General features: G+C 36.0%; 1 protein-coding gene across 2 annotated transcripts in view; it reads right to left on the bottom strand.

The window, feature by feature from the left end:
- Rnf17 (ring finger protein 17) overlaps nt 1-22,322 on the bottom strand; it is a 162,751-nt gene that overhangs the window by 48,729 nt on the left and 91,700 nt on the right. For both annotated transcript variants that reach the window (XM_063232467.1, XM_063232466.1), the window contains 4 exons: nt 17,954-18,107; nt 13,375-13,490; nt 12,120-12,240; nt 2,277-2,397 (listed from right to left, as the gene is read on the bottom strand). In XM_063232467.1, coding sequence (XP_063088537.1) covers nt 2,277-2,397; nt 12,120-12,240; nt 13,375-13,490; nt 17,954-18,107 — 512 coding nt within the window. The remainder of the gene's footprint in view (nt 1-2,276; nt 2,398-12,119; nt 12,241-13,374; nt 13,491-17,953; nt 18,108-22,322) is intronic.

The following is a 22,322-nucleotide window of genomic DNA, read 5'->3' as shown; positions in this document are numbered from 1 at the left end:
ACTCCTGAAAGAATGGCCAGGATCAGGCTTGGGATTTAGCTCAGTGGCATAAGCACCTGCCTTGCAAGCAGGTGGTCGTGAGTTCGATCCCTGGTACTGATAAAAATGAAAAAAACAAAAAAAAGAATGGCCAGGATCGAGAAAACTACCAACAACAAATGCTGGAGAGGCTGTGGGGAAAAAGGAACTCTCCTGTACTGGTGGCGTGAGTGTAGACTGGTGCAACCATTGTGGAGGTCAGTCTGGAGATTTCTCAGAAACCTGGGATTGGAGATTCCATTTGTACCAGCTATTCACTTCTAGGCATATTCCCAGAAGAACTGAAAGCATCATACCACAGTTTTATATGTTCACACATGTTTATAGCCATACAATTTGTAATAGACAGATCTTGGAAAAAACCTAAGTGTCCAACAAATGAGGAATGGATAAAAAATTTGTGGTATTTTTATACAATGGAGTACTACTCAGCTATAAAGAATGATCACATTGAGATATTTATAAATAAATGGGTGCAGCTTGAGACCATATTCATAAGTGAAATAAATCAAACTCACATGTATAAATACTGAATAGTTTTAGTTTCCCTAGTGTAAGAAATGATAACAATACATAAAAGTATGTGGTAATCGTAAGTCCCCATTATATTGCTTTGAAGCCTTATGTTTTCATTCATTAATTGGAATGGTTTTATTCTGGGTTGTTTGATTTTATTGTCTGTGATTGTATGAACAGCTATTTTGAAGAAAACAAGACATCATAATAGCTAGTGCTGATTTTATTTCATCTTGTTTTGAAGTCCCATCAAGCTTTTGTTCTTCTGTCTCCATTGGTTTTATCATGTTGCATCTTATTGTATTATATGTGATAATACAAACAAAAATTTTTATAGACAAGGAGATAATATAGAATCCATTGTTTGTTTTCTGTTAGTTGGTTCTAAATACCCTGTAATACTTTCATTCTCTCAAATGGTTTTACATTGTCTTGATATATTTGATGCTATAGTATACGATGTTATACTCAAATATTTCAAGGAAAGAGACACTATGGTAACTATTTTTATGTTGGGTTATCTTGTGGTAAAACACTATGTTGCTTAAATTTTTCTGTTCTGACCTGTGCTGTTGTGTTGCTATGTCTTCTTATATGTCAATCTCCTTTTTTTTTCATTTTTTAATTAAGAAAAAAATAAATAAAAAATAGCAGGATATATTATAGTAACCATTTTGATTTCTTACTATCTTTATTTGTAGCCCTCACCATCTTGTTTTGACTGATTTTCCTCTATTCTGTTTTGCATGACATAGTATCAAGTTTGAGGGTAAAGGCAACTACTTTGAAGACAATAAAATTCACTATGATGCCCATTTTGGTTTGACTATTATCTTTTTTTGAAGTCCTGTAATGTCTCCAATGTTTTGGTTTTATTCTGTACTGTTTTGTTCAATTTTATTATATCTGATGATATAGGCAGTTCTTTTTAAGATATCAAGATGCATATGGTAACCATTGTTATCTCCTTGTATTCTCTTTTTACATCATGTACTATGTCCATCCTTTTGATTTGACTGACTCTGCTTTGTTTTGTCAAATTTGGTTTTATTCTCTTAAAAAAAAAGTAGTAAGAATTGTGGGAGTAATAAAGCCCAAAATGTGTAATTGTTATTATAAAAAAGAGAGGAAAAGATAGTGTTCTAAAGGATACAACTGCAAGTGTGTTTAGGTGTGTAAGATAAATGACCATATTACTAAGTTTTTGTTGCATCATTGAACAGAACTGTTTGCAATCTGTTTAAATGTCCACTTTTATGCTTTAATTTTGTAACTTGGATAGTTATTTCTAAGATGACAATATGTAATCTATTAGTGATTTCTTACTGTTTATTTTTCTCAAATTCTGTATTACTTGTACTCTTTTCCTTTTTAAATAAAATTAAAAAGAAATAAATAAAAGAAATAAAAGGACTACTTTATCACTAGGCTATTATTCTCTATCCTGCCTTTTTCAATCCCATTCTCAGACAGTCACAATGGCTGCCTAAACAGATGTTTCACCCAATCTCTTTTTGGTAGAAGTATCTTGAGATGCTTTTTTTTTTTTTAATTTTAAGATTTCTTAGTGATGAAGGGAAAAGCTACTCTACTACATTATTAGACTAATGACTCTAATTCCTTTCCATTGTGTTTTCTCATGTGGGAAAATTCCAGCTTGTCTTTTTGTAATCAAAATGCTACATATGAAACAAGAAATGAAAGTTTATCTATCTACTTACCCTATTTGATAAGATGCTAGGCCTTCTTTGACTAGCTGGTCATTAATACTAGTAGCAGTCATTCCAGGAGCACCAAAGGAATCAAAGAGTTCAACTAAGAGTACATTATCTTCCAGAATTTCTGTTAAAAAAAAAAACCCATTAAATTAGTTTAGGAAAGAAATAAGTAGATTGCAAAATATACTCAATAGCCAATTAAAAAAACCTGAAAACATAATTTCTTTGTACATATGAGATAAATTACTGAAAAAAATCTTTCTCAAGGGGTTAAAATAGTACTTTGCAGTCACAAATGAGTTACCAATGGTTTCTGTAGTTATTGATGGTTTCTGTTCAAATTTCGTTTTAGGAAAGCTGGGTCTGGTGGTGCACACCTGTAATTCCAGCACTCTAAGAGGGTGAGGGAGGAGGATGGCACATTTGAATCCAGTCTGGGTAAATCAGTGATTTAGAAAGAACTTTTTCAAAATAAAAATATAAAAAAAGGGGCTGTGGATGTGGTTCAGTGCAAAGGCTTTGAGTTCAATTTTCAGTGGTTAAGGAAAAAAAAACCCAGAATAACCAGTTTCTGAGCATCGTGGCACACAGCTGCAATCCCAGCACTCAGGAGGCCAAGGCAGAGGATCTCTGAGTGTTCAAGGCCACACTGAGGTGTACAGTGAATTTAAGCCTTGTCTAAACTACATAGGATGAGATGCTGTTTCAAAACAAAATAAAACAACCCCAAAATACGGAGTACTTTCTGTGCAATAATGAAACAAAATTAGTTTAAAGCTTTATAGACTTAGAAACATATATATAAACTGGGGTGATCCAACATGGCTGAATAGAGAAGTCACATCATAGAGACTAACAGATCAACTTAAAACAGGCAAGTTAAACAGGAGAGGGACATACACTCTGATACGGAAAATCAATTTGAGAGATTACCTTGCTGGACCCAGGAACTCCAGCCAGAAGCGTGTGTGGGGTGGGCCAGATCCAGGCCCCTCCCATGTCCTGCAGTCCTGGCCACCCACCTCAGGACCTAAGAACTCCAACCTGTGATGCGCGCCCCTGCAGTCCCACTGCTGCCATCGGGGACACCCCCCACTTCCTGGACCTAGCATTGCTGTTGAATTTTGGCTCTCACACCTCCCCCTAGAACAGACACTATAAACAGGGCAATCTGGTGACTTTGAACAACCTGAGGACATAACAGTGGGAACTAGGGGTTGATTTCCATCAATACTCCTAGGCTTGTTAGCTTAGGAAGAACATAGGACTCACCCAACAGGCTCTGCAAGGGGAATTCAGGTGACTGATCTACCTCTTCATTGTGGGACCCAGCAACTGGACAAGCATCTACCTTAGAGTAAGACCCCAAGATACAGACTACCAACAGTTGACACTAGTGGGATTGAAGGACCACGTATTAACCCAAAAGGAGAAAATGGCAAAACAAAAAAGCAAAATGCAATCTCAAACATCTAGTCTTCCAGGAGCAAGTATAGGAGACATTGAAATAGAGGACTTCAAAAATAACACACTGGAAATCTCTGAAAAGATAGCAAGTGAAATTAAAAAAACCCAACTCCATGAGGCTATAAAGGAAAACAAATTACAAGTAATCTCTCATGTAAAAACAGAAATAACAACCTTGGTAAAGGAGTTGCTCAGCGCAATAGGTAAACTATTCACAGAAGAAATAGCAGAAAATTTCTCAAACATAGGGAAAAAATCTGATATGCAGATAAGGGAAACACCAAACAATCACAACCAACATAAATCTACACAAAGACATATAATAACTGAGATCCCACACATGTAGCATAAAAACAATACTAAAAGCTGTTAGAGAAAAGACACAACTCATCTATCAAGGAAAGCCCATTAGAATCACAGCAGACTTTTCAGCACAAATCCTAAAGTCAAGACGAGCTTGGAGTAAGGTATTTCAAGTCCTAAAAGAAAACAACTTTCAACCCAGATTGATGTACCCAGAAAAAGTTTCATTTACATTTAATGGAGAAACAAGATACTTCCATGACAAAGAACAACTAAAGGAATTCATGTCCACCAAAGCAACCCTAAAAGAGTGTTGTAAGACATACGAAATAGAGACAAAAATGACCACAATCCCCAGAACAACAACAGAAAGAAACTACTAGGTAGGACAACCAATTAAACAAAGGGGAAAAGCAGAAAGCAAACAACTGGAACATAACATGGCAAAGTCAAGCCAGTATATATCAGTTATATCCATAAATGTAAATGGCCTCAATTCACCTATCAAAAAAAATAGGTTGACAGAATGGATCAAGAAACGATTCCATAATATGCTGTGTACAAGAAACACATCTGATCCAAAATGAAACTCATAGATTAAAAGTCAAAGGATGGAAAACAGTATTCCATGCAACAGCAACCCAGAAAAAAGCAGGGGTAACTATTCTATTTGCAGACAATGTGAATTTCAAACCTAATATGATTAAAAGAGATAAAGAAGGTCACTACATACTCGTTAGTGGAAAAATTCACGAGGAAGAATGAATGATTGTAAATATATATGCACCAAATACAGGACCACCCAACTATACAAGACAAATACTAATGGACACGAAAAAACAAATACACAAGAACACAATTGTAACAGGGGAACTTAATACCCCATTGTTACACAGAAACAGATTAACTAGACAAAAAATCAGCAAAGAAATAATAGAAACTGAATCATACCTGTGAGCAATTGGACTTAGATGTTTACAGAGTGTTCCACCCAGCCACATCAGAATACACATTCTTCTCAACTGCACATGGGACTTTCTCCAAAACAGAACATATATTATCCCATAAAACATTCTTCAGTAAATGCAAAAGTATTGAAATTATCCCATGCATAATATCTGACCATAGGGCACTGAAATTGGAAATTAATGGCAATAGAAATTGCAAAACCTGCATAAATACATGGAAATTAAATAACAACCTTTTGAACAACCAGTAGGCTATAGATGAAATGAAAGAAGAAATAAAGCAATACCTCCAAAATTCAATGAAAATGCAGAAACAACATACTGCAATCTGTGGGATGCAATGAAAGTGGTCTTAAGAGGGAAATTTATAGTAAAAAATTGTCATATCAAGAAAACGGAAGGAGCACAAACAAACAATCTAATGCTTCATCTCAAGTTTCTAGAAAAAGAAGAGCAAGTTAAATCCAAAGCTCATAGAAGAAAGGAAATTGGAAACATTAGAGCAGAAATCAAGGCAACTGAAACTAAAAAAACAATACAAAGAATTAAATGAATCAAAAACCTTCTTTTTTGAGAGAATAAACAAAATTGACAAACCTCTAGCTAATCTTATAAAGAAACAGAAAAAAACCCAAATGCATGCAATAAGGACTGAAAAGGGGGAAATTACTACAGATCCCATGGAAATTCAAAAGATCATGAATACCTATTTTGAAAATCTCTACTCACATAGAGCAGAGGAAACTACTCACATAAGAGGAAAACACAGAAGAAATGAATAGATTTCTAGAAACATATAAACTACCAAGGATCAACCAAGAAGATATAGCAATTTTGAGTAACCTAATGTCAGCTATTGAAATTGAAATATGTAATTAAAAACTTACCAACAAAGAAAAGCCCAGGTCCTGATGGATACATGGCTGAATTCTACAAGAAATTTAGAGAAGATGTGATGCCAATACTCCTTAAACTTTTCAATGAAATTGAAAGGAAGCAATCCTTCCTAAATCATTCCTGAAGGCAAGTATTACTCTCATACCAAAACCAGAGAGAGACCCAACCAACAAAGGAGAACTATAAGCCAATCTCACTAATGAACACTGATGCAAAGATTCTCAATAAAATACTGGCAAATAGAATGCAGCAAATCATCAAGAATATTATATGTTACAACCAAGTGGGATTCATTCCAGGAAAGCAGGGATGGTTTAACATGCAAATCAATAAATGTAATACACCACATCAACAGAGTCATAAACAAAAACCACATGGTCATCTCAATAGATACAGAAAAGCTTTTGATAAAGTCCAACACACGTTCATGATAAAAACCCTTCAGAAATTTGGAATACATGAGGTCTACATCAATCTCATAAAGGCCATCTATGACAAACCAATAGCCAACATTATACTAAATGGAAAAAAACTGAAAGCTTTCACACTAAAATCAGGAACAAGGCAAGGATGTCCACTATCACCACTCCTATTCAATATAGTTCTGGAAATACTAGTCAGGGCAATCAGACAAGACAGAGAAATAAAAGGAATAAAGACAGGAAAGGAAGAAATTAAACTATCACTGTTTGTAGATGACATGATACTCTACATAGAAGACCCAAAAAACTCCATTAAAAGACTACTAGAGGTAATAAACAAATTCAGCAGTGTAGCTGGATACAAAGTCAATGCTCAAAAATCAATAGCATGGGGCTGGGGATTTAGCTCAGCGGCGTAAGTGCCTGCCTTGCAAGCAGGCAGTCGTGAATTCGATCCCTGGTACCGATAAAAAGGAAAAAGACAAAAAAAAAAAAAATCAATAGCATTCCTGTACACAAAAACTCACTGAGAGAGGAATTATGGAAATATCACCTTTCACAATAGCATCTAAAAAATGAAATACTTAGGAATCAACCTAAGAGAGTAAAAGACTTATATGCTGAAAATTATGCTATACTAAAAAAAGGAGATTGAAGAGGATATTAGAAAATGGAAGGATATTCCTTGCTATTGGCTAGGAAGAACCAACATTGTGAAAATGGCCACACTCCCAAAACTTTTATACAGATTTAATGCAATCCCAATCAAAATACCATTGACATACCTCACAGATCTAGAGAACACACTCCTAAAATTCATTTGGAAACAGAAGAAACCTAGAATAAAAAAAAAGGAAACCTAGAATAGCAAAAGCAATTCTTGGTAACAAAGGCAAGGCAGGAGGCAACTCAATTCTTGACTTGAAATTATACTACAAAGCCACAGTGACAAAATCAGCATGGTAGTGCCAAAGAAATAGACCTGAGGATCAATGAAACAGATTAGAAGATGCAAGCACAAGTACAAAGACACTCAGCCACCTGATATTTGACAAAGTTGCTAAACATGTTCTCTGGAAGAGGAATAGCCTCTTTAATAAATGGTGTTGGAAGAATTGGCTCTCCACCTGCTCAGGACTGAAACTAGACTCATGCCTATCACCATGCACTAAACTAAAGTCTAAATGGGTTAAAGATCTAAATATTGAAACATAAACACTAAATCTACTAGAAGACAAGGTACGTGGAAGTCATGGAGACATAGGGGTAGGCAGAGAATTCATGAACAAAACACAAACTGCATGGGAAACACTTCAAAGAACCAACAACTGGGATCTCATATTACTGAAAAGTTTCTGCACTTCAAAAGAAATCACCAACAGAGTGAAAAGAAAACCCACAGAATGGGAAAGAATTTTAGCCAGCAACCCCTCAGACAAAGAACTTATATCCAGAACATATAAGGAATTGAAAAATATCAAGCCCCCCAAATTCAAAGATCCTCTCAGAAAATTGGCATCTGAGATGAACACACAGTTCTCAAATGAAGATATACAAATGGCATATAAATACATGAAGAAATGTTCACCATCACTTGTCATTGGAGAAATGCAAATTAAAACAGCATTGAGATTTCATCTCACTCCAGAAAGAATAGCTGCCATCAAGAAAACAACCAATAACAAATGTTAGCGAGGCTGTGAAGAAAAAGGAACACTGCTCTATTGTTCGTGGGAGTGTAGACTGGTGGGATAGGTAGTTCCATTCAATCCTGCTTATTCCCTTCTTGGGTATCTTCTCAGAAAACCTGAAAATTTCATGGAACAGGAATATATGTACATCTATATTAATAGCAGCACGATTTGTAATAGCTAAATCTTGGAAACAATGAAAATGTCCATCAATTGCAGAGTGAATGAAAAAGATGTGGTATTTTTATACAATGAAATATTTACTCAGCTATAAAATGCATGATCTTGAGGCTTTCATAGGTAAATGGATGCAACTTGAGATTATCCTCAGAAGTGAAATAAGTAAGAATCATATTTATAAATATCACATTGTGTCTCTAGTGTAAAAAGCAATAAGAACTGTAGGAGTAATAAAACCCAAAATGTGTAATTTCTATTGTAAAAAAGAGAGGAAAAGAAAGTGTTCTAAAGAATATAACTGCATTTATGTTTAAGTGTTTAAGATAGATGACCATATTACTAAGTTTTTGTTGGATTGTTGAGCAGAACTGTTTGCAGTCTCACTGTTTGAATGTCCACTTTGTATGCTTTAGTTTTGTAACTTGAACTATTTCTAAGATTACAGTATGTAATTTATCAACTAGTGATTTTTACTGTTTACTTTTTTGAAATTTTGTATCATTACTTTTGATTTTTTTCTCTTTAAATAAAATCTTAAAAAAATCATTTTGAAAGAAGATACTGGAAGATCCAACAAAATGTACCCATGGAAGATAAAAAAAAGGGGACAAGGTCTTCTGGGGCCTGGCTGCAGGGTCCCGGCCCTTAGCCATCCCTGGAACAGCTATCTGAGAAGTTCCCAAATAGATGAAGGGAAGTCAGGAGTATGGCAGAGTCTAGCCTCCCAGAACAGATTCAGGGTATACAGTCCTTTCATTCTGTCATGCCCTCTTTAAACACCAAGGAGGATGGGATGCAGCTCTCAGCATCCTTGCACCAGGCCCTGCCTACTTACCCACCCACAAGCAGAGAGGAGAGGACAAATTTAGTGAACAGCATTCACAAGTGCACCCATCTCCAAATATTTGTAGTTGTCATGTTAGGGGCCCTGGCACAACCAAGTCACTATGGGGCACCCAAAGACTGTTCCACATCAGCTAGGACCTTCATCTGGTACAGGGAGCTAATACTGGTCCCATGTGCGTCTAGGCCTGGCACCTGAATAATTATTTTAAAAACAACAATATACAATGTATTTACTATTATTCTTCTCTTATTTTGTTATTAAATGTTTTACTTTTTTCCATAAAATAAAAAAAGAACTAAAAAATTGATATAGAACTTTCATAAATGGTGAGAGTAAATAGAGTTGAAATAACAGTAGAAGAAGGGGACAAAAAACCTAGGTGTGTTATATACATGTATATATTTCCTTTGATGAATGCGATCATTTTGTATGGCAAACGTACTAAGAAAAAACTAAAAAAACACTATATATTGAATGTATGTATTCTGTTGTATTTTAGACTGTTTAGAATTCAGTTCCAAAATGACCAAGATGAATGACAGTGAATTAAGGCCAGTGAGTATGTCTAAAGTTTTACAGAGTTTTTGAGATAGGTTGTCAGTAGGCTGCTCAGGTTTGTCTCAAATTATAGCTTTGTTGCTATGAAAGTTGCCAGGCATAGATAAGGTCTACAATTTCTATAAGTATGGTACAAATTAAAACAAAACAAAACTAATCTTGAAGCCTTTTTTTTTTTTTGTCTTTTTCATTTTTATTGGTACCGGGGATCAAACTCACAACTGCCTGCTTGCAAGGCAGGTGCTTATGCCGCTGAGCTAAACCCCTAGCCCCTAATCTTGAAGTCTTAATTCACTATTTTTTTCCTGTCCCTTTTTAAAAAATACAAACCATTTAACTTCTTTGAAAACTAAAATGGTTTCTTGTCAATTTGATCTGTTTCTTAAACTACAATGGAAGCTAAGAACAGAATTTGTAGCTCATGTTCCTATTTACTTATTATGGTAGTCATTACAGGAAACCTGCTCAAGTATCTAAACAAATGAGTAGGAATTTCTCTGCACTGCATCAAGGTTTACTTTTTATACAACAGTAGCTGGTAATTGACAAAATGATGGTTCTTAAATAAAAATATTGCCAAGACTAACATCCTATATCATCAAGAATAGTAGTACATATTAGAAAGCTTTCTTCAAGACTTGAAAAATCATTCTTGGCTTTTAATGTCCCAGATAAACTACTTAGAAACAAAAAGTTAAGTGATACTGCGCTGCAATAGATTTCCATCCTAGTTTCTCTTTCCTGCCTCCAATTTCTCTGGCTTCATAATTCTCATGTTCTTTTTTTCTGACAGGGCCAAATTTAAATATCCCTTGATTTGTAAGGTGACTATACATTAATGGAATGCTCCAGTCTCATTTTATCACTTTATTACAAATGTCTGTCACTATGCAGAGGATAAATCAAATGATCTAGGCTAATATTATAGTACTAGTGTTGGATGCCACCAGTATAACAAATAACTAAGTGAGAAATAAAGAAGGAGAATCAAGCTAGAAACTTGGGGAATTATGTCTTGATGTGTCATTTGTGAGAAGACATTCAGGTAGGGGAGCTGAAAGCCAACAGAAAACAACGCCAAAATGAAATTGGGAAGTATAGCAGTTATTTATGTCAGCTCAAAATCAGTGGCTGCTGCTCAAGGACTAAGAGACTTTTAGTTTATTATTTACCTCAGAGAAGCAAGATTAAAAATTCTATAGATTACATGTGTTTTTTATATTCATATTCCTCAACTATTTTTTCTGAACAGCTTCTCACATTAAAGTGAATTTATTAGATATTCATCATTTCTAAATCATGCGTCTCAGCAGTTCATTAAAGTTCCCTCATTGTAAACAGAGTAATCATCTTATGCTTGAGTTCATTTAATATAGTGTGAGAAAAGTGTGAAATAGGTACAGTATGGCTACTGAAAGTAGGATGCATCAATCGTTAGTAAACATGCTGCGGTGTATCATGCACTAGGACACACTGAACTCAACAAAGCCTGTATTTGCTGTAGTTTTACACTTGACCTTAGCCAAAAGGCAAAGAAGCTTCTAGTTTTAAAACACATCAAAACACCTAATTTAAAACAAAAGCAAGATTCCAAATTCCCCTATCTAAACCCCTTGGGTTAAAATGTATTTTAGAATGAATAAAAGCTACAGAGTACGTATGTTGCACATTCTATAATACCTTCAACAGCACCAAAACATTACTATCTCAAAGTAGAATGTATTATGATTATAAATGAGATAAGCCTGTATACAGTCAATTCAGACTAGACTGCCACTAAACTTCTGATTTTAAGAACCTGTTGTGGGTGATAGTGCCCATGTTTTGTACCCCAATTGTTCCAAAAAGCAATAAATTTTTTCAAAATATGCTGAGAACCTACAGTTCGATTCACTTCAGCCAAATGAAAGAAAAAACAAACAACAAATCCAAGCTATTTACTCATCATGTTTCACCTCCTCTTACTTGATTGGAAATTGAAACTTAGCATTTATTGTGCCAAGAATAGGAATACAGCTTGAGCAAAAGACAAATAAATGAAGTTAATTACTAGTTTAGAGCTTTCAAGCAAGCATGTCAAGGATCACTTGACTTTGTTTATATTTTTTTGAGACAGGTCTTGCTATGTTGCTCAAGCTGGCCTTGACTTTTTCTGCTATCTCTGTCTCCTCAGTAGCTGACCTACAGGTGTAGGTGTGCACCACCCTACACCAAGCATGACTTGGTCTTCAAAGGTAATTTTTGCCCCATGTTCTGACTTGAGTCCCATTTACCCATTTTTTTTTTTTTTTTTGCGGTACTGGGGATTGAACTCATGACCTTGCGTTTGCCAGGCAGGTGCTTATGCTGCTGAGCTAAATCCCCAGCCCTACCCAATTCTTAATAAAGGCTGACTCTCACTAGTACCACTATTCATGATACACAGAATATATTCTAAGATATGACAAATATTATATATGTTAATCTTAATTAAAATTATATACAACTGTGTAATAAAAATAAAAATAGCTTACTAAGAACCGAACATGTCATAAATTTATCTTGAGTCTTTTCTTCAAATTTTTCTTTTGCCTTCTTGGACCACTGTGTAGTTCTTTCACATGGTTCAATATATGCCAGTTTACATTTAATTGCCTGTATCAAACAAAATTCCACAATTAAAGTAAACTTTACATAATCTTGGTTAAACATGCTTAAAGCCCTGAGTTCAAGTCCCAGCACTTCAAAAATCCAAAAAAAAAGAAAAGAAAATTAATTTTTTGTGTCTGAATTTAGAAATAAATAAATGTGTGAAGGTGTCTGTAAAAGTAGCTTGAAAATACAAATAATTCCAGGAAACTATTTGGTTGACTCAGTCACTGCACATCAATATACTGAATAAGCATTCATTTGAAAAGATAGGTACTTATGAGAAAAGTGGGTTTATAGAAATATGTATAATCTGATTCTATAATTGCTAAAAACACGGAAGATTCATTTCAGCAGCACATATGACCCATATTACTAATCAATATTCCCGAGTAATTCCCTTTTTTGCATATTTAAATTTCCAAGTTTACTGAAGTGTTATTCCTTTCTCAAAATGAAAAATGTGGCTAACAACAACTTGAATAATACAAGACTATACATTAGACATAAGCCTCCTTCATTAACTTCTTCAGGCATTCTATTCCTTAGAGTCAACGAAATTAAACTTTCTTTTCTTTTTTTAAATTTTTTTGGTGCTGGGGATCAAACTCGGCACTCAGACTTCGCACTTGCTAGGCAGGCACTTTTGCCCCTGAGCTAAATCCCTGGCCCTAAGGTTAAATGTTTTTACATAGTCTCCAACACATCTCTCAAATATTATATGTAACTCAAACACAGTAAAAGTATTTCTGAGATGAGATTTTTCATTTGAAATGTCATGCATTTGAAACTCTTGTATTATTTTTAAAAAAGCAGTAAGTAGGCTAGTAAGCACCTGACAGTAATACACATACATAAAAGTATTTATAATTAGTATTTATATACTAACATAAACACATTATCTTTGCAGAGCTTCGGATTCATGCATGTTAGGCAAGTGCTTTACCACCAAGCTACACCTCCAGTGCCACATATTACTCTCAAGTAATAACTATAACAACACTTACCTATAGTCCTTCTATCAGAAACTAGGGATAAAAATGGTGGCTATCAGCGCATTTCCACAGTAAAAGTAACTCCTAAAATACTTCCATGTTTGTATTTATAATTTAACTCTAGAGTTTATAACTAGTAGATTACCTTCTCTGGGGGATTCAGAAACTCATCCTTTATTTTACGCATCTCTTTAAGTGTTATTTTAGCAGTGTTGCCAAAGTCCACATATTTAATTTCAACTTCCCGATGTCCAGGCAATCCTTTAAAAATTAAGTAACTTAAAATCACAGACTTAGAGATTAGTATGTAGGTCCACTCATTTATGTTTTAAAAGACCCCCTCATCCACTTCCCAAGGTACTGGGGATTGAACCAGGGTCTGAGTTACATTCTCATCCATTTTTAAAACTCTGAGTCAGCATTTTGTTAAGTTCCTCAGGCAGGACCCAAACTTGCAATTTTCTTGCCTCAGTCTCCTAAGTGGCATGTATCACCATGTCTGGCATTAGAAATATTTGGTAGGTTCAAATATGCAAGTTTAAATGACCGATCACACACTGACTTTTCTGAAATCACTTAAAATACATGGTTGACTACTGCCTTTTTAGGGATATGAATGTGCTAAGTGCTATGAAATATGTTGCTAATATTTTCTTTCTTTCTTTTTTTTTTTTTGGTCTTTTTCGTTTTTATGGGTACCAGGGATCGAACTCACGACTGCCTGCTTGCAAGGCAGGCGCTTATGCCGCTGAGCTAAATCCCCAGCCCCTAATATTTTCAAGTTTAAAGATTAATAAGGTATATATCATTTCAGTAGAAGAACGAGTCCTATATTTTCTGCTTCTTGGCAGACGCATAAGTAGCTGGCACAGCACTGATACTCAGAATGACACTTTATACAGTATGCACCCTATGGCAGTGGACACTGGTGATAAGTGAGAAGGCACATGTTGTAAGTGCAAGACAGATAAACTTCTCCCCACTTCTTATCCCCTGCAATCTTCAGGACAGAAGGATATTCTCAACTGTATCAACACCATTAGATTCCTCCCCTTCCTTAAGATTCTAAAAGGAGATGTAGTATGAAACAAACAGGTGGATAAGTGATGGAATTTAAAGAATATTACACACTTTTCTTACCCAAATTATCAACCACATATGAGAACAGAATGGACTGGGAAGATCCTAAATTTATGTATTTATTAAGGAAACCAGTGGACAATGGATTCCCTAAGTAAAGTTGTAAACTGAAAAGGGAAACAGGACATAGAAAGCAAAAGATCCCGTACATGAGAACAATGAAGTATACTGCCAAGTGAAATAAATTCTCAGAATAACACATATGTTATAAGCCAGGAGGCTAATAAGCATTACACTTAAAAACAGAAGAATGTTTTCACGGTTCAAAAAAATTAAGAATATTTGAAAGGTCTAGGAAGGTGTAAAATTTTCAAGTATTAAGGAAATGTAGCTATAAACTAAAAGAAAACACAAGTGAAAAATTGATGTAAGTATTTACTAGAAATTAAAATACACTTCATGGGTTGGCAGTGAAAATATTTACATAGGATGTGGATTTAACTAAAAATTGTGATACAAATATGGCGAGAGATAGAGGACAACGGGGTATAAAGAGACATATTATTCATAATTATAGAATAATGACTCAGGCAGGTAATGTCTAAGACTGAAGCATCAATTGAAGTGCTACATTTTATCAGAAGAAATTACACAGGCAAATACCCAAAGAAACAGCTGGGAAAAATAAAAATACGATCCATGAATACTGGATATTTTAAATCTTGTAAAGAATCATCCTGAACACAGTGCTCATTCTACTTCTGCCCAAGAGTGAGAACCCTCGACTTGTTCCAGTATTGACATGACATATACTATGTTAACCTTAAATGTGAAAATGAGAGCAACAGTTTCACAGTACTGTATGTAAGTGTGTTGAGAAAGACTAAGATGAATCATTTGAGGAGGGGAGTACTATATACATAAAGTCTTAGCATTATTGTGCAGTATTATTAGTTTTTTATGAGGCAGACACCAGAAAACAAGCAAGAAAGTTACCAATGATCATCAAGGTGAAGTCTGACAAGGCTAGACAGTGCAGGAAGGCAGGCCAACTTTACACATACATCGCTGTTACCACACTCAGCCTTGTAAAGCATCTTTCCCAAATAGCATCCAAAGACTTCAGAGAAGTTAAATGTCCATCGAACATTCTGAGGTGAATAATTGTAACTTGAAGGGTAGTTTCAATATCCTTAGTGGTCATGAAAACTGCCTTAATTTGTTTCATAGATTGTATCCCAGTTTATTACAATATACCTTTTTTTTTTTTCCTTTTGGTTGAGGCACTGGGGATTGAACACAGGACTTTATGGCTGCTACGTAAATGCTTTATCACTTAGCTCTTCCCAAGGCTTTATTTAAACCTTATTTTGAGGCAGGGTCACATTAAATATCTTGGATTGGCCTCAAACTTTTGATTCTCCTGCCTCAGCTTCCAAAGTAGCTGGCATGACAGGTGTGTGCCACCCTACCAAGCTACACAGCTATCTTGATTACTGTTTGGATGTTTTGTTCATTTTAAGATTCCTGTTGAAATTTAGGCCCCAATTAGGACATGAGTAGAAAGTGTGGCCTTCGAGCACTCACTGATCACAAGGGCTCTGGCTTACAGCAACAAGTTTAGGTGTCCTTCTAAAAAGGTTTGATATAGAGGAGTCTGACTGTTTCTTGCCCTTCTGATGTCTGAGTACATGTTTGTTTCCTCTGGAGAATACAACAAGAAGGATCCACATTGGAAACAGAAGGACTAGGCCTTGACCAGCCAATGCTTGATCTTGGACCTTTTATCCTCCATATCAGGAATAATTTTCTAGTATTTATACATTGGTGTTTTGTTAAAGTAGTACAACACACTATGACATTCATTAGAACTACATTTCAAAAATCTTCAGCTAGTATAAGACACTATCCTCTGACTGAATTAAAGTCAATGTAGAAAATACTTAAGAAACCGGGCGTGGTGGCTCACGCCTGGGCTGGTGAGCTCAAGGCCAGCCTGAACTGCATAGCGAAGCGAGACCCTGTCTCAAAAAAAGACAAAAAGAAAACACGTAAGAGTTCTCTGGAAGGCTAAGGCAGGAGAATCACAAGTTCAAGGTTGGCCTGGGAAATTTAGCGAGGCCCAGTATCAAAAACAAACAACAAACAATAGTCCTGCCCCCAATTAAAGAAAGCTGGGGATGCAGTTCAGTATGAAGTCCCTAGATTCAATTCCCAGTACTGAAAAAAACAAGGTGAAAAGTTTTGATACTGGATTCAAGACACAGAATGTGCATATTATAAGTAATTGGTAAGGATCTTAAATTATTTAACAAATGGAAAAAAGCATTTTAAAGAGTATCAAACTTAACAAACTTTTTTTTTTTGTATGCAGAATCAAATTCAGGACCTTATGCTTGCTAGGCAGATACTGTGCCACTGAGCTATATCCCCAGCACAATTCAATCTTTTATTAAAAAGGTACTGAGATGCAAACTAGAAAGCATGTGGAAGTAATAAGATTTAATCCATCTTCTGTTGCTAGAACAAAATACCTGACACTGGATAATTTATAAAGAGATGGTTTATTTTGGCACATGGTTCTAGAGTGGGAAACCCAAGGTCATGGCACCAGTAGCTGCTTATCTTCTAGTAAGGGCTGGTGCCTCTTACACTCTAGGGAGAAAGTGAAAGATAAGTGGGTGTCTGTAACAGGGCACCGTTGCTTCATACCACGTTGGTTCCTAACAACTTGCTCTCTGGATAGCTATTCCCTTCCTGCAAAGGCAAAGACTCACTCTCCCAAGAAATGCATTAATTCTTTCACAATGGTTCTGCTTCTGTGGCCCAATACTTTTCACCTGTTCCCACCTCCCAGTACTGTCATGCTGTGGGTATGTATTTGTTGGTATGTAACTGTTCTCTTTAGTCAAGCTTGGAGCAGTAACCATACCCTTTTCTATTTTTGTTACTAGTACTTTTTAATAAATCTTCTATCTCCACTTCTTTAGAATTTTTTATTGTTTTATAAGCTGAATTTAATCACTTGATGTGAGGATATACATGAGGTAGAGAAATGCTTAAAAGAACTAATGTTAAATAATTCCCTGAAGAAAGGAAGCTAAGAGAACACAAAAGATTGCATAATCAATTTGTACCTTGACAAAATAACAGGGCAAAGACATTATAAAGACAGAAGTCATAGCCGGGAGTGGTGGCTCACATCTGTAATCCCACCACTCAGGAGGCTGAGGCAGGAGGATCGTTGCAAGTTCAAGACCAGCTTGGGCTAAAAACTGAGTTTAAGGCCAGCCTGAACTGCATAAGAGACCCTGTCTCAAAAAGAAAAAAAAAAGATAGATGTCACCAGTTTTCAATTCTAGCCAGATGCCCAACAGTTAAAGTCAAGTCAAAATCCAGGAGATTCATGTATTAACATTATAGCTAGATTTGTAGACAGGTGACAGAACAAATGGTAATGATACCACTTCAAGATTTAACTTGTGGGCTGGGGGTATAGCTCAGTGGCACATTGCCTGCCTGGCAAGTATGAGTTCTTGAGTTTGATTCGGGGTCTCTAAAAAAAAAGATATAATTTGTATCCACTCAAACATAACTTTTTGAAATGTGACAGTTCTCTGTGGAAGCAGTGTATACTCTCCTACCAATGACTTTTGCACGGTACCAAATTCCATCTTCAAATTTAGCTACACAGGCTTGATTTTGAACTGGACATACAATTTCCAAATTTTCCCCATCTTCACTTCTATAGAATTCTTCAATTGTCTTTAATAGCAGTAAAAAATCCAGATTCTCTACCTACAACATAAAGAAACAGAACACTGTAGTTTTATATAAACTTTAACAGTAGAATATGTTGTAGGTACTGCTCAAAAAATAAAACATTAAAACTGGATTAGATATGTCTCTAAATTATGTGCTATGTACTTTATTTTATTGCAGAAGCAATACAAAATTTGCATATATACATAGAGCAAAATCAAATCAAACTGCATTGTTAGTGTATATTTTTCTAGATTTTTTTCTATACACATATACCTGCCAGATTTTTAAATCAAAACTAGAACATACCATACATACAATGTATAACCCGTGTTTTACTTTTTTGGAGGGGATTTGAATCACAAGTCTTGTGCTACGTAATCCAGGGTGACCCTAAACTCACTATGTAGCCCAAGCTGGTCCTGAACTCCTACCTCAGCCTCCCAAACGCTGGGATTACAGGCTTGGCCACCATGCCCAATTGGTAACCTGTATTTTCTATCAATTCTTATACCTTTCCTTGTTCTGTAAATTCTACTTCTAAAGCATATTTAGCTTTCTTAATTGATCCAAACCAGTATGCAAGTCATTATCATACTCTTTCTTGATGTTATCTCTGTAACTCATAATTTAACAGAATATGTTCTTTTTAAAATGAAGTTTGGAGGGACAACCCACACCAAAATGTAACACAGCAGGCGACCATGTCTACAGTATATCTAATTTCTGAAATCACAAAGGCTGAGAGGAAACAAAAGACACTTAAGGATTTGTTAAGACACTGTTGAAGACAGCCGTCTCTCTTTCCATATAATACCTTTTCTGGATTTATATGGTTATAGTTTCTTTTTTTTTTATTTAAAGAAAAGGAAACGAAAAAAATACATGGAGATAAAAAAAGGGTAGAAATAATACAAAATTACAGACAAATAAAAGGTAAGAAATTGCAGGTTGATAAGTTACACATTGTCATCTTCGAAATAGCTGTTCAGGTTATAGAATTAAAATATTTAGAATGACATTCAAAAAGTGACCCTACAAACCATTCTGCTCTATGATCGAACAAAAGCTCAGTAATATGATTATCAGTCCTACACATTTGTTTTACATCTCAAAGAGGGTAAGATTAAACATATTAAAACAGAACAGAACATTTAAAAAAAAATAAAAAACAATTTAAAGAAATACAGATTTTAAAGCAAGTCCACTGGAGATCTTCATTATCTAACTGTCTCTAGCTTCTTACAAATAGTTGTCCCTATCTTCACCCACTTTATATACTTATTGCATATTATAGAACTAATCAAATCATTACAGGATGATGAAGTCTTTTTAGGTCCTCAAGTTCCAAATTAGGGAAGACAATAGTAACTACCATCGCATCTCTCATTCTCTTTGTGATAGCCATCCCCATCTCTGCATATGCTGAAGTTGAACTCAAGAAAACAGTCCAATGTCATTCTAATCAGCGAACAATAGATTGCTAGAATTTATATTATAATGCTACAAAATAAGCCTCGGGTTTCTCAGCGTCTCTTCCTCAGAGCATCTGTTCCTTACATCTTGCATTATATAATCTGTTCCCGTAAATAATTTAAAAAAAAAAACCCTTGTGTGAATTTCTACCTATATATCTATCCTCTCTGTATTATAGGGAAAACCAAGTCATAGCAAGACAGCAAAACAATTTCCTAGAAAAACATGCAATGGATAAGACATATAAGACTACAATACAAATGATCTTCCGTAGCTACTATGTTTTCTCTTGTTATTTTCAATAGATTTGTCCACAACACTGGCTTATTATAGTTAAACATACTATCACCTATTTTTATAAAAACTTAACTTTGACAGCATTGTAGGATTTGACAGCTGTTACTAATTCATACCCGTATGGATATCCTTTACATCTTGTCATGCTCAGAGTAGTTTCCTCTACTTTTAGGGTTGATACTAACAAGCATACCAATTTCAAATAGAATCAGCCAAGGCCAACCAATAGTCTTATGATTCAGATACAATTAAGATCAGTCATAGTAAGACAATGTAAGTAATACAGGATTTCAGCTTAAGTTAATAGGAAAGTAAGGATAGTTACCATGGTATAACCTGCTATTTTTGGTTCTACAGGTCTGTGTCCTCAAATCTGACATGAGTGGACAGACCAGAACAAATTAAATTCAATCTAAATATGGCACTAGGACTACTGTGTCTTTTAAATCGTTATACACCGTTAGCAATGACCTCTGCTTTTTTTAAAATATAGTTTCAGAGCTGTCTATACTAAAGAGTATAGCTTACCGTCTCTGCCTCATGTCTGCTACTCCACTTTTCTGCTATAATTTGTCCACCTTATTCCCTCATTCCATTGTCTGCCTCGTTCACTGAGGCCTCTCTGCCACTGTTGCTGGAATCCTGGTATCTCTTCCTCTCTTTCTCTGTAATGTCCTTCAGCTCTCTCTGTAGGGTTGGATTGGTGGCCATGAACTCCCACAGTTCCTCCTTGTCTTGAAAGTATCTTATTTCTTCATTAATTTTTAGAGAGAGTTTTGATGGGTATATGAACTTTGGTTGCATATTTTTTTCTTTCAGGACTTGGAATATTTCTCCCCACTCCCTTCTTGACTTAAGAGTTTGTGTTGATAAGTCTGCTGTTATTTTGATAGTTTTCCCATTATAGGTAACCTGCATCTTTTCTCTGGCTGCTTTCAATATTCTGTTCTTTTGGTGGATTTCTGGGATCTTGATTATTATATGTCTAGGCATTGATCTGTTTTGGTTGTAGGTAACCGGTGTTCTGTATGCTTCTTTTATCTGGATATCATTTCTTTTTGCTATACATGGGAAATTTTGCTTTAATATATCTGTGAATATTTTTTGTATTTCATTTTTGGATGCTCCTGCTTCCTCACTCACATTCTTTATTCTTAGGTTATGTATCTTTTTGTCATCCTACAGTTTTTGAATTGCTTCTTTCTGGTTCCTTGTTATTTTTAAGAGGCTTTTTCTTTCACGTTCATATGCCCTAAATCTCTCTTCAAGTTTCAGAAGGCTGTCTTTAGTTTCTGTCAAGGCATTTTGCCAGTGTTCAATGGAGTTTTTAGTTTCCTGATATTCTCTTTGGATCTGTTTCATGTATTCTAAGTTATGTTTAAATTCTTCTTCAGATGCTTCTCTTTCTTTTCTGATTTCCTCAGTTCTTCCATCTGTGTTCTCTTGGGCGGGGTTTGTCATTTCTTTAATTAATCTCTTTATATCTTGCCTCACTTGGATCAGGAGTACAGCTTTAAATTCCTCTATGAGATCATGTAGGTACTTTTTAATTTCGGCTGATGCTGTGTCGAGTAGTGGATGGTTACTGTGCTTGTTCTCTTCAGTGTTTAGCTCTCCTGGGCTTATTTTCTCCTGTTGGGCAGCTGGAGATTTTTTTTTTATCTCATCATGTTTCTGGTTTCTTTCAGACTGTCCTGGAGTTCTCTGACCCTCTCCGAATTGCTTAGGGCCTTTCAGAAGCGTGCTGGCTTGAGTTTTTGCTGTCCTCCCCAATTCACTGTTATCTGGGGTAGGCTGGGATGCAGGGGCGGTACAGGCTAGTCTCTAGCCTCTGTGCCAGTTAATTCATAAATTAGGCTGTACTTTCTGGTTGTCACTGATTTGTGACTATTTTGTATCCGCTTATTGGGCCCCAAGCAGAGGCTTGGTTTAGCCCCAGTAGCTCCTGCCAGTTCTCTTTGTACCAGAAGCAGCTGAGTAATGTCACTATGGCACAGGGTTCTGCCCAAATCCCAGCCGTTCTCTTCCAAACCTCTCTGTGACAGGAGCACCAGAATAGCAGATCTGCCCAAAACCAAGATGTCTCCCACTAAGTTCTCTGTGTGGAGCTGAAGCCAGCACGTAATCAGGCTCTGCCAGATTTCAAGATGTCTTCCACCAGCCCTCCCTACAAGGGGACCTGGTGATGTCACCGTGCTGCAGTTTCTGCCGCCTGACTAAAATGTCTGCCACCACTCTGTGTTATTGATTTCCCCGTGGTGGCAGGCCAGCTGTTCTCTGGCCAACCCCAGCAGCCGCGGGGTTCCCAGAGTCCGGCGCAGGTCCTCATTCCGGGACCACCGCACACCAAGCTGCCCACCTTTCCTGCACTCCCGGCACAGTGCGGAACGGTGCACAGCGTGCGCTCCTGGCACAGCGCAGAACGGTCAGATATCTGTGCACCATTTAGATTTGAAACACCAGAGCCTTGTACATCTC

The sequence above is a fragment of the Cavia porcellus genome, unplaced genomic scaffold, assembly GCF_034190915.1.
Source record: "Cavia porcellus strain 051 isolate PalLab524CR breed Dunkin Hartley unplaced genomic scaffold, mCavPor4.1 scaffold_21, whole genome shotgun sequence".
Lineage (NCBI taxonomy): Eukaryota > Metazoa > Chordata > Mammalia > Rodentia > Caviidae > Cavia > Cavia porcellus.
This window is presented reverse-complemented; position numbering and strand designations above follow the sequence as displayed.